General features: G+C 34.2%; 1 protein-coding gene across 1 annotated transcript; it reads left to right on the top strand.

The window, feature by feature from the left end:
- Positions 1 to 4,399: 4,399 nt before the first annotated feature.
- On the top strand, positions 4,400 to 7,433 carry LOC124937930 (receptor-like protein kinase THESEUS 1). The gene has a single exon (XM_047478266.1). It carries the CDS (start codon positions 4,712 to 4,714, stop codon positions 7,253 to 7,255), a length of 2,544 nt encoding a protein of 847 aa, XP_047334222.1. The 5' UTR covers positions 4,400 to 4,711; the 3' UTR covers positions 7,256 to 7,433.
- Positions 7,434 to 14,032: the final 6,599 nt, after the last annotated feature.

Below are 14,032 nucleotides of genomic sequence, written 5' to 3'. Positions count from 1 at the left end.
CTAATTTTTTATAAAAAAAGTAAGACATAAAACTTGTTATATGATACTTTATTTAATATGTTTTAAATAGAAAGGTTAAATACTTACTTTTGTTTTTAGACTGTAATAACACTACAATGAATTAATTTAATTGAAATAAATCAAATCAATTTACATCAAACAGTCTCATTATAACTATAAGATTTTTATTCGATTTTTTTATTAAATATTTCTTCTTATAAATCAAAATACATGTAATTGTAAAATATGCATAATATTTTCAAGGAATTAGTTATAATTTTTTTTAATATTGTATTGTTTATAAATTATTATTTTCTCCACTGAAATTTATTATTAGAGTAAGGCTTACTACCTCTCACCAAAATTATTGTGATTTTAGTTGAAAAAGACATTTAATCTCCTATAAAACTCAATTTCCTTAATCTATTAGATAGAAAACATAAATTTTGAAATTCTGAATCCTTTGTTTTATAATATAACCAATGAGAAAAGGCTAAACTGAAGTACTTTAATTATTAAAGTTTAATTGGATGTATATGTAATATCCTTGAAAACTCTTTTTGTAATTAGGGAAGATGGACAATGGAGGAAAAATGAGATAACCTTATTTAATTATTCTGATTAAATTGAATAGCAATTATATATATATATATATATATATATATATATATATTATCATAGATGGAGATATCTGAAAATTTAAAACCCATAATATTTAGTTTTTTGGGAGGTAAAATTATATGAGATATGAATAGTTACCCAACTATGTTAATTTTCTTCTACGGCATGATAATAACATTTTTATTGTGTATTATTTTTTTTTATGTAAATAATATCTTTAAATTTTAAAAATAATCATTTTACTTTCAAAATATCAAAGATTTTAATTACTACCCAAAAAAAATATTTACTATAATATTTACCTTTGTGGTCCAACAAGCATATGACATCTCACATTCTTGACTTTCTTCCAAATCTTTACTCATTTGATTTCCTTTGATCTTTCTGCCTACTTTTTACACATTTACTCAGTTGCGTTAGAACCTGTTTGATGAATGGTTATTTGAGGTTTTATTAAAATAATTAATTAATAAAAAAAAGTAATTTATTTGGGTTTTTTATTTGTTAAATTATATAATAAAAATTGTATTTAGAATTTAAATTTTATTAAAATAAAAATAGAATTCTTAAGTATGGAATAAAAATACATAAAAGTCAAACTAACAATGCAACTTTTCTGAATGCTTTTATAACGTATTTTGACTACTTTATAAAAAAAAATAAAAATATATAAATAAAAACTAATTGACTCTTTTGTACACATAAAGCCTCTGAGTCAGATTTATAGAAATAAAATAAATTTATATTTATAAATTCAAGAACAAGTTTTTACTTTTTCAAATAAATAAACTTAATATAATTGATTTTATATTTATTATTTGTGTCATTTTATTCTTTAGATTAATTTTATACTTATATATAAATAATATCCTTTTAAATAAACTCTTATTATCAATTTAGAAGTGAGTAACCATTTGAAGTAAAGTTAGGATTTTGTCTTCCTTGTAAAATGAATTAAACTACTATTAAAAAATCAATTAATTAATTTTATAGTTGATTATTGATAAGATATGATGGGCCTTACAGCTTTTACATACAAATGTAAGTCAGAAAAGTAAGGACCTTTACATAATTGGGCCTATTAACGATTCAATCCGTTGTACCTGATTAAGGCCCACTACATAAAAAACATCTAAAGGAATTACTCAGCCCAGGCCCACGCAGAATACTGCAATTTTCCCCTCTTTTTATTTGCTAGAATACATTAATATGTTTTTTTAGATAATAAAAGTAAATAATTAAGGAAACTAGAGTACAGTATAAAAATAAAAAATAACAAAATTAACCCAGGTCAAGATAAGAAAATATCATAACTCGGGTTAATTTTATTATTTGACTAACCTAATTTCAAATAGTGATGTTTTTAAACGGAACGATTCTACATAAAATATAATTATGTAAGACTATTACACTTAAATTAGCTGATGAATTAAATTTGAATGGGTATAAATACAAAATAAGTATTGTCAATATAAATAGAATTGTAATACTTGTGAAAATAAATATAATTTTAATTAAAATTAGTGAAAAAAAATATTATTATTAATAATTAAAAAACTGTCCTCTTACGCGTAGAAATATGGAAGGTGGCTTAATAATGACAATAAATGGTAGTTAGGACTTAGAAGAAGATAAGACAAGTATATTCACTTAAGTTCTGGAATTTGTACTAGATTAATCTAGTGTCATTATTATTTAAATGATTTAATATTTTAATATAAAATTATTTACATTAATCCCATTTTTATCCAACAATATCTTGTCTCAAAAATCAAATTATTTCAATCCAGTTCTTGGTTTTTCAATTCGTAATAATTTATTTTATTTATAAACAATTAAATATATTTTGTTTTATGTAAGTCTTCCCCAATAAAAATATTATATTTTTTTTTTTTGTAAATAATAAAAGAGGCAAAGAGATATTGGCGGGACCGGGAGAGGAACAAAGACGTTGGTGGCCATGTGCAACTCAAAATCTTATACCATATTTTTCTCACCCCACCCCAAAACAAAAAACCATAATATACTTAACTTAAGTGGATTTATAAACTTATATAAATATATTAATAAATATATTAGAGACCAAAACTATAAAAATAAAGGGAAGCCGCGTTAAAGTCAGATGTGTCCCTTCCATTATGAATGTATAATGCCAATGAGTAGGATTCCTTTGAAAATTATTATTTCTCAATTTATAATAATAGTTAAGGGTTTAATTATTCTTTAACATTTAATTAACTTTTTTAATTAGGTTAAAGTTTGTCTACTACCAAATTATTATGAAGATTGAAAAATAGTTTTTAACTAAAAAATAACTTTTTTTTTTGTGACATAAACTGTAGATCTATGATAAAAAATATTTCTCTTTACCTTATAAATGTGATATAACATTTTAATTTCATAGATTTTTTCAATTTAATTTATTATTTAATTTTTTAATTCAAACTTTTTTTTACTCGTTTTATCAATAACTTTTAGGTTAATTTTTTAAGTTCACCCAAATTCGAATTCTTATATTTGTTTCTAGTTTTCGGTGATTGCTGAGATTCGTGCGGGAACTGCACTTTGAATTTTAAAGAAAAAGTTTGAAAACATAAAATGGAATAAAAGGTTTTTGCCGCCAATGTATTTTAAATACAGTTAGTTGGCTCAGAGATGTTGAAATTTCGGTTCACGGGGCTCGACGAAACAGAAAGTACCAGCAGAGAATCAACTTTTTCAGGTCTTTGCCGGGGACAACAACAAACCCTTTTTTTCCCACAAATCATTGTGCAGTTGAGACATGGAACGGTGCTAGTCGACTTGACAATTTGGCTCATAAAAAATGTATGATCTCTCTCTACTACATAGGAGTTTCAGTTCCTTAGATTCAGGACACCACAACCTTGGTTCGGATTCCATGAACTATAATTTACTACTACTAATTTGATAAATAATAGTAACACAAACTTATATTAAGTGTTATTAAATTGCGTTAAATTCATTAAATATAATTTTAAATGGTAAGAATAATTTTTAAGAGATTAAATTAATCTGTAAGAGTTATGTTATATTCCTATATTAAAAATTAAATAAAAAACATTAAAGACAAATAAGTCAGGTTAGGTGAAGATTATTTTAATTTAAATTATCAATAATTTATTTAACTATTAACAACATAAATCATTACTAGCAGAGAATAAACCGATTTTTTTCTTACTTAAAAAAGTATAGAACTCTATTACCATAGTGATGCATTGAATTGTTCCAATTATTTCTTATAAAATTCTAATTCATGAATGATTTGACTTGAATTGTGATAAATAAATATATATAAAATATTAAACCCTTGTTACATGGTGTATCCAGACACTTATCATGAGTTATCAATTTAAACATTTTTTTTTTTAATTTATGGTTTGACAAAAAAAAATGTTTTGAATATATACTTTTTGATTGGTCATAAAATTGGGACATTGTGTGACGATTTTTTTTTCGATATTACATTCTAATTAGAATTTTTGACTAAGCGTTTTTACTAAGAATTGAATTATGAAATCTTTGTTTCCGATCTAAATTTGATATGTTTTATTTTTTTGAATTTGAACTTTTTTAAGATTCTGTTTACTTATGAGTATTGTTCTTGAAATAATTGAAGTATGAAATTAATCAGGGTACAAATCTTCTTGATAACAACTATGAAAATAACAGCTGGTTTAAGTCAGTTTAAACTCACTCTCTCTTCTTCTTCTTCTTCTCAATCTCATCATCATCCTGTAATTTCATTGCATCTTTCTCTCGTGGGTCCACCGCCAATAGACAGCCTATTCAACAGCTGGAAAGAGCTGTTTAGACTTACTAAAAACCTCAGTTTTCTTCGCTGATTGCGGCCATTTCTCTTCTCAAGTTCTTCACTTTCTGGACTTGCTTTCATATACTCCACCACACCAGCTGATCAACATAATGTCCACCCACATTCTTCCTTCAGCCACTCAACTCGCCGGATTGCACACCATCTGTTCGAGGTAATGCCGCTGAGAAACTCTCATCTTATCTATCGTCTGTTATATATCTCCAATTTCATATATTCGTGAAAAACCCATTAGCCTAGATGGATCTAGCCATATTTCTAGCCACTCTTCTATTTGGGTTCTTCTTTGGGAATAAATCTACTGTCGCCTCCTTCACTCCTGCTGATAGCTATTTAATTGTCTGTGGATCTTCTCAAAATGTTACTTTACTAGATCAAACATACATCCCAGATTCAACCCCCCAGTCTTCAATTTCATTGAAAAGCCAAGGGGCGGCCTCTGTAACTTATACATCCAATTCCAGTACTACTCTCCCCTCTCCACTATATCAGTCTGTTCGAATTTTCTCTACCACCGCTTCTTATAAGTTCAATATTAAGCAGGAAGGTAGACATTGGGTTCGACTATATTTCTATCCTCTTCCAAACTCGGGTTATGACTTAACATCTGCCACCATGACCCTTGTCACTGAAAACTTCGTTCTACTCAACAACTTCACTTTCAAGAACTACAATGGTTCTCATCTGTTTAGGGAGTATTCAATCAATGTTACTTCAGACACCTTAGTACTTACCATAATCCCATCAAACAATTCAATTGCCTTCATCAATGCAATTGAACTGGTCTCTGTCCCGGATGAATTGATTCCGGATCAAGCACTGGCTATATCCCCTTCTGCCCCAATTAGTGGTCTCTCGGCTCGTGCCTTTGAAACTATATATCGCCTGAACTTGGGCGGCCCATTGATTACCCCTCAGAATGACACTCTTGGAAGGACGTGGGTGAATGATAAGAAATATCTCCATGTCAATAGCTCGGCTGTGACGGTCGCTGTTAACCCTTTAACTGTGAGATACCGAGCTCTTGCAACGCAGGAAATCGCGCCAAACTGGGTTTATGCTACGGCTGATCATATGGGAGATGCAAATGTCAACAATGTTAACTTCAACATAACATGGGTGTTTAGAGTTGATCCGAACTTCACCTACTTTGTCAGGCTACATTTCTGTGATATTGTAAGCAAGGCGATGAACAATCTTGTTTTCAACCTATACATAAACTCTGATCTTGCTTTTGGAAGTCTGGATTTGTCGACTTTAGCAGGAGACTTGGGCGTTCCTTACTACAGGGATTTTGTTTCCAACTCTTCTGCTGATTCGAACACCTTGACAGTTAGTATCGGTCCAGATACAATGGCTGACGTGACAGACGCGATTATGAACGGTTTGGAGATAATGAAGATGAATAATGAATTTAGAAGCTTCGACGGGCTGTCGCCGGTTGAGACTATTCTTCCAGTTTCAGCCTCGAAAAAGAACAAGAGGATGGCTATAATCGTTGGTTCTGTAGCGGGATCGTTAGGCGTTATCCTCTTGTTAGGACTTTGTTTATTCTGTTTGGGGTGCGGCCGCAGGACAAAGGATTCTCAGCAAGGGGGACATTCATGGCTGCCTCTACCGTTATATGGAAACTCTTTGTCGTTGACAAAGATGTCAACTTCTTCCCAAAAGAGCAGAACCGCCAGTTGCCTCTCCTTGGCATCCACCAATCTGGGACGCGTCTTCACGTTCCAAGAAATTATGGACGCTACCAACAAGTTTGACGAGAGCTCGCTTCTTGGTGTGGGAGGGTTCGGTAGAGTCTACAAAGGTACGTCAGAAGACGGAACGAAATTAGCGGTGAAAAGAGGTAACCCGAGATCAGAACAGGGTCTGGCCGAATTCCGAACCGAGATCGAGATGCTGTCGAAGCTTCGACACCGGCATCTGGTCTCCCTTATCGGTTACTGCGACGAGAGGTCTGAAATGATATTGGTTTATGAATACATGGCAAACGGGCCTCTTAGAAGCCATCTTTACGGGACAGACCTTCCATCTTTGTCCTGGAAGCAACGGTTGGAGATATGCATTGGGGCAGCTAGGGGGCTTCATTACCTCCACACCGGAGCAACACAGAGTATAATTCACCGAGATGTGAAGACGACCAATATCCTCTTGGACGAGAATTTCGTGGCTAAGGTTGCTGATTTTGGTCTTTCTAAGACTGGGCCTGCTTTGGATCAAACCCATGTGAGCACGGCTGTTAAGGGGAGTTTCGGATATCTTGATCCAGAATATTTCAGAAGGCAACAACTTACAGAGAAGTCTGATGTGTATTCGTTTGGCGTGGTTCTGATGGAGGTTCTTTGCACAAGGCCTGCGTTGAACCCGGTTCTGCCTAGAGATCAAGTGAATATTGCAGAATGGGCGATGACTTGGCAGAAGAAAGGAATGTTGGATCAAATAATGGACAAGAATCTTATTGGAAAGGTTAACCCGGCTTCCCTGAAGAAGTATGGTGAAACAGCCGAGAAATGTCTAGCTGAGTATGGTGTTGACAGGCCGTCAATGGGCGATGTTTTGTGGAATCTAGAGTACGCCCTCCAGCTCGAGGAAACTTCGTCGGTTCTGACAGAACCGGAAGACAACAGCACGAACCATATTCAAGGAATTGCATTGAACCCGCCACCTTTGGAAGCGTTTGATAACAGTAGCGTGTGTATGGTGGAGGGTGCGAGTTGTGGGGAGGAAGATGTGGCAACAAGCGCAGTTTTCTCTCAACTAGTAAATCCTCGTGGAAGATAAAGTTTTCGATCTTTTTTGTGTGTTTTATATTTGCCATACAGAGTGATTTGATGATATAGGTGTCTATTTAAGAATTAGCTTTCATTTATACGTTAAATTTGATATGTTTTTCTTTGGTGATAATAATAATATGTATCATAGTTTTGGAGGATTAATGTTACTTTGTTATGGTAGTGTATGTTACTCTTTGTATGTGATCAATCAATTCAACTGCTAATTTATTCATTATCAAATATAATCTGGTGGTTCGATTTGAGTTATTTTAATAACAAAATAAAATGAAACATTATTTCATTCTTATTTATAATATTATTTAATTTATTAATCAAAATATTAAAATATTTATTTTATTTTAAATTATTATTATTTATTTTATTAATATATATAAATGTAAGTCTTTTTATAAAAAATAATCACCATTTCTTAAAAGTTATCGACAATCATAATTTTTTCCTTCCACTAAATTAATCAAATAACCCAAATCCGAACAAGCTCTAATAGAGATCCGAAAGAGTGAGGAGAGACTGAATTGATCACGCAATGTAATGTAAACTAGAATCCCCTCCAATTAGAAGAACAAAAGGTGAAGATCTGATTTTTACCAATTGGTTTTCAAATCAATCAATACTATTAATTAACAGGTTTAGGTATTTTCCACCATTGGTGAAGAAATATTATATATATATGTACCATCTTTAATGATGATGTTGTTTTTTAAAGGTTTATATCTAATCAATTAAATTCTAAATCTTAATTTGCAAAAACATTGTGTTGGGTATTGGTTGGCACAATATTGTGGCCCAATCTCTAATAACCCGCTTATTGGACTTAACCTAATAATATAAATAGATACTACTCTCTTGGTGGGAGGTAAATGTCAAACTCCTTTGTGGTGTTTGGATGCTAGTGAGAGGGTTGCCTTCTTTGTGTGAGATAGTGGTGCAACAGAATTGATAAATAAGAGGACTGAGCCAAACTTCAATCGCATTCACACCCCACAGTGGTATCAGAGCTAGGATTTAGGGTTTGTAATTGGAGTTTGAGATTGGGTTGGAGGATATAAGTTATCTTCACCAATAAGCGTAGATCTGTCCTTGTTTCTTCTTTAATCCTCTTCTTTTATTCTCTGCTTCTGCTGCTACTGGAGGAAGAAGAAAGCCGCTGCCGCCTCTGAAGAAGAAGTCGTTGTTGTCTTGTTCAACCGTTGTCGGTGTCGCGTTTGTCGCGACCGTTGAGAATCAAATCCACCGCCGTGCCGCTACTGTGCCTCTACCGTGCCGCGGTCGTGCCACTGTCGTGCCGCTATCGTGCCGCTACCATGCCGCTGTCGTGCCGCTGCTGAGAAGACAAAGCAGCAAATCCCCGAGCGGGGTGGGTAAGTCGAAACTTTCTTTAAGTTTCGCAAGGTATCATAGTTTGAACCCTCCTATTAAATTCTGCCAATTGATTGTTGATTGCTTTTAATTTGTTTGATAGCATGTCTGATGTTAATCAATATGGTATGGTTCCGTTTGACGGAAAAACTGATTTTAACATTTGGAAACAAAAAATGAAATGTGTTTTGATTCAGAAAAATGTTTTAAAGCTGTTAGTCAGGTTTATGCTGTTACTGATACCGTTGAGAAAAATAGTGAAATGAATGAAAATGCTTGTGACTCTATATATACTTGAATTTATCTAATTCTGTGATGAGAAAAATTGGTAATTTAGAGTGTGCAAAAATCTTGTGGGATAAATTGTCTAAACTTTATACTGAAACTTCTCTGCCTAATAAAATGTTTTTACTTGAAAAGTTTTTTAAATTTAGATTGGATATGTCTAAGGACATTGAAGATAATCTAGATATTTTTGTTAGAATCTAGGTAGCCGCTGGAGGACCGGGAGTTGGACCGGTTAGCGGTTCTCTCTCGAAGGGTGGTGGTTAATCCGGTTAGAGATTAACACCGGGTTTCAATACTACACAACCTGTCACAAACCCTTGACCTAGGTTCAAGCGCGAAAGAGGTTTGCTTTCAGGTTGAAGCGGCACACTTGTATAATAGGCAGAACCGGTTTCGGATGATGAGGGTTTAAAAATTGATGGGTCGGTTTCGGTAACCTGGTGATTCGGCTTGAATAGAGTTAAGTCGGTTATAGCGGTACGGGTCGGTTAGAAAATGGAACCGGCAGAAAGTAAATGACAAAGGCGATTTTATGGATGTTCGGAGATAAAACTCCTACGTCACCCCTTCCTCTCGAAACCGCGAGAAGGATATTCACTAAGGAATACAAATACAATCCGATCGAGACTTATTTCCTGCTCGATAACACTCTTACAATTTATACCGGAATTGTAAACTACACACACTAGCACTCAGGCTTTCTCTAAAGATAGAACGCACTGTTTTCACTTGTAGATTAAATGCTCTTAGAATTTCTCACTTGTCCACAGTGTTTCATTTACTCTTCTTCAACTGCCCTTTTTTATAGGTGAAATATGCCAACGGTCATATTTCACTACCTTGAATCTGATTGGCTAAGCAGGGGTGCAGAGGTTCAGTGATTTAGTGATTCAGAGCCTGCGGTCATCTTTTCAGACCGGACTTCTTCCGGTTATTCTTTTGCCTTGTGGCTGGTCGGCTGTCTGATGTTTCCGGTTTTAAGCTTTGGCCAATCCTTTCTTTGTGCGGTTATATTCCAAGTGTTCCTGGTCGGTTTAATGACTTGACCGGCTAGTTTTCTTTAGCCGGTTCTTTTGTTTGTCCGGTCCGGTTCCTTGTTCATGCATGAAAGATTTATTTAAGTTAGGTTTATGTGAACCAGTCTAATTTTATCTAACAATTTTCACTAAACTTATTTCTGATATTAAGTTGTGTGGTGATAAGAACATTGATGAGTATGCCCCTATTGTCTTGTTGAATGTTATTCCTAATTCTTTTAATGATGTGAAGTCTGCCATTAAGTATGGTAGAGACATGTCACTCTTGATATTGTTGTCAATGGTCTTAAGAGTAAGGAGTTAGATTTGAGACACTCTGAGAGGGGTAAACAGTCTGGTGGGGAAGTCATGCATGTGAGGGGTAGATCTCAGGGTAGGTCGAATGCCCAAAAGAATGTCAGTAATGAGAGTTCTGGTAAGAAATCTCATCCTGCTAGTAAAAGCAGATCTAAGTCTAGGTCTAGTGCTAAAAAGTGTTATAATTGTCACGAGTCTGGTCATTTTATCAAGGACTGTCCTAAGCCTAAGAGAAATCAACATACTGAAAATGCTAATGTGGCTGTTTGTGAGGGCAATATGGGTGATATTTTTATGATTAATAATCTATGTGATTATGCTAGCTTAAACTCTGTGTTATCTGATTCTTTGTACAAATCTGTTTGGCTAGTTGACTCTGGTTGTACTTTTCATGTGACTCCATTTAGAGATTTGTTTTCCAACTATAAAGAGATTGAACATGGTTTTGTGTCTATGACAAATTCAAAAATTGCAAAGTGTTAGGAATAGGTGATGTATGCCTAAGGTTCTCTTGTGGCTCTGTGTTTACTTTGAAGAATGTGAGGCATGTTCCTGATTTGCGTTATAATTTGCTGTCTTGTGCATCTCTTGAGAATGATGGTTTGGAGGGAAAGTGGGGGAAATATGTTATGAAAATTTTACGTGGGTCTCTTGTTATCTTTACTGCTATAAAGATTAACAATCTGTATGTGTGTCATGCCGAGACTGCTTGTGACTATGTGAACTCTATGATTGGTGATAAATCTGTTCTTTGGCATAATAGATTAGGTCACATGAGTAACAAAGGTCTAGAAATTTTGCATAAAGGTGGTCACTTTGGTAGTGATAAATTATCCCCCATCCCCTTCTATGAATCATGTGTGCTAAGAAAACAACATAAGGTGAGTTTTTCCATCTCCTCTTACCCAAATGTGTCTAAGTGTACTGATATCCTTGAATATTTACATGCTGATGTGTGGGGTCCTTCTAGTGTTGTTACACATGGAGGGAACCAATATTTTCTGTCCATCATTGATGATTATTCTAGGAAAGTTTGGTGTTACTTTTAAAACATAAGTCTGATGTTTTTGAAAAGTTTAAAGAGTGGAAGATTTTGATTGAGAATCAAATAGGTAAGAGAATCAAAACTCTTAGAACAGATAATGGTCTTGAATTCTGTAATAAATAGATGAATGATTTATGTGTTACCTGGGGTATTAAAAGACATAGGTCTGTGCCGTACACACCACAGCAGAATGGTGTTGCTGAGAGGATGAACATGACACTTCTAGAGAGGGTGAGAGCTATGTTAGCGTCATCTGGTTTGTCTAAGAAGTTTTGGGAGGATGCTTTGCATACTGCTGCTTATTTAATAAATAGGTCCCCTAGTGTTCCCTTAGGAGGGAAATGTCCTGAATCTGTGTTTTCAGGTAAACCTCTTGATTTGAGCAACTTGGAAAGTTTTTGGTTGTGTTGGCTATGTGCATCAGAAGGTTGACAAGTTGGAGCCTAGGTCCAAGAAATGTGTGTTCTTATGAGAACACTGGGTTCCGCTACTCCTATGGAGTGCGACTAATCCCCACGGGTTAAGTACATAACCCGCAAACATACTTAACCAATTAACTAGGCGCAGAACTTGCCGCCTGACGGGCTCGAACCCAGGACCTCATGGAGGCCTGGGGGATATCCATCTCTTGTTGCCACTAGGCTAGAAGAGGGGATAGAAATGTGTGTTCTTAGGCTACCCTGAAGGGGTAAAAGGTTATAGGCTTTGGGATATGAGTGAACATGAGCTTAGGATTATGATAAGTAGAGATGTTGTCTTTAATGAGAATGATTTTCCTTGCTTGTCTATGTCCCCCACTCCTGTTAATGATGCTCCTAATAAGGTGGAGCATGTGCCTGTAGTTTTTGATCAACCTGTTGAACATGATGTGAATGCTCCAAATGAGGTGGAGCATGATAATGTGCATGATATTGATGATTTGCATGATTCAAATGTTTTGTCTGATTCAAATGATTTGTCTGATGATTTACATGACTATCAACTTGTTAGGGATAGAAGTAGAAGAACTGTTATAATGCCTTCCAGATTTAGGGATGATAATTTGAATGATTGCAATATGTCTGAATTTGTTTTTAACATGTTTGAATCCCTAGACTGTAATGAGCCTAACTCTTACAAAAAAGCTTTGAGGTCTAAGTTTTCTACTGAATGGATTGTTTCTATGAATAATGAGATGAATTCCCTAAGAATCAATGATACTTGGAAACTTGTTCCTAAACCTCATAATTGCTCCTTAGTGGATTGCAAGTGGTTGTATAAGGTGAAACAAGAGTCTGAAAAAGTTAGATTCAAGGCTAGGTTAGTAGCCAAGGGATTTACTCAAAAGGAGGGAATAGATAATGCTGAAATTTTCGCTCCTGTTGTCAAATTCACTACTGTTAGAATTATGCTTGCTTTAGTTGCTCACTTTGATTGGGAATTGAAGCAAATAGATGTTACTACTGTTTTCTCACATGGTGATCTTGATAAGAATATTTATATGCATCAACCTGAGGGGTTTGTTGACCCCCAGTTGCCTGATCATGTTTGTTTGTTAAAAAAAAGCCTTGTATGGTTTAAAACAATCTCCTAGGCAATGGAATATCAAGTTTGATAAGTGCATGCAATCTTTGATGTTTAAAAGAAGTTCTTCTGATCATTGCCTTTACTTCAAGAATATAGACTTTGTGCCTGTATTTCTTTTATTGTATGTGGATGACATGTTGATTGTTAGCCCATGTCTGAAGTCTTATGCATGTGCAAAAATCGCTTTGTGAAAATTTTGACATGAAAAACTTAAGTGATGCTAAGAAGATTTTGGGCATGAATATCATTAGAGATAAAACATAATTTTCTCTTGTGTTGAATCAAAGTGCATATGTTGCTAAAATTTTGAGTAAATTTTCTATGTCTGATGCTAAATCTGTGAAGTAAGGATCAGTCTCCTAAGACTGAAACTGAAATAACTGAAATGAAGAATGTGCCTTATTCCAATGCAATAGGGTTTGTTATGTATCTCATGGTTAGTACTAGGCCTGATATTGCATATACAGTTAGTTGCTTGAGTAGATTTATGTCTAACCCTGGTATTCCTCATTGAAATGCTTTGAAATGGCTTTGAGATATCTAAAAACCACTGTTGATGTTGGCTTGACTTTCTCTAAGTGTTCTGTAAATACAAAGTTGGTTGGTTATGTAGATTCCAATTATGCTAATGATAAGGATAATAGAAAGTCTACTACTTCCTATGTGTTTACTTTGTGTGACTCTTACATAAGTTGGAAGTCTCAACTTCAACCCATTGTTGCTTTATCTACTACAGAATCTGAGTATGTAGCTGCCACTGAAGCCTTTAAGGAAACAATTTGGCTTAGGGCTGTTTTGTCTGAAATTGGTTTTCTTGACAAAAATGTGGTTGTGTTTTCTGATAGTGAATCTGCTATTCAACTATATAAAAATCATGTTTTTCATGATAGAACTAAACATATTGATGTTAGGTTTCATTACATTCAGAATATTGTTGAAAAGGGTATTGTTAAGTTAGAGAAAATTCCTTCAGAATTTAATCCTGCTGATATGGGTACTAAGTGTCTACCTGCTGAAAAATTTATTTCGTGTCAACGGATTTTAAATTTTGACTTGGGGAAAACTCTTTGAGGTTCGTCTTTTATGAGAATGGCATACTTTGTGATCTTGCCTTCAATCTTTGTGATTTTCCCATGCTTTGTGCTCTTGCGTTTGATCTTTGTGATTTTCA

This window comes from Impatiens glandulifera, chromosome 5, assembly GCF_907164915.1.
Source record: "Impatiens glandulifera chromosome 5, dImpGla2.1, whole genome shotgun sequence".
NCBI classification, from domain to species: domain Eukaryota; kingdom Viridiplantae; phylum Streptophyta; class Magnoliopsida; order Ericales; family Balsaminaceae; genus Impatiens; species Impatiens glandulifera.
This window is presented reverse-complemented; position numbering and strand designations above follow the sequence as displayed.

Coding starts and splice junctions, on each gene's coding strand:
- LOC124937930 (XM_047478266.1), top strand. CDS start 4,712: ATGGATCTAGCCATATTTCTAGCCACTCTTCTATTTGGGTTCTTCTTT.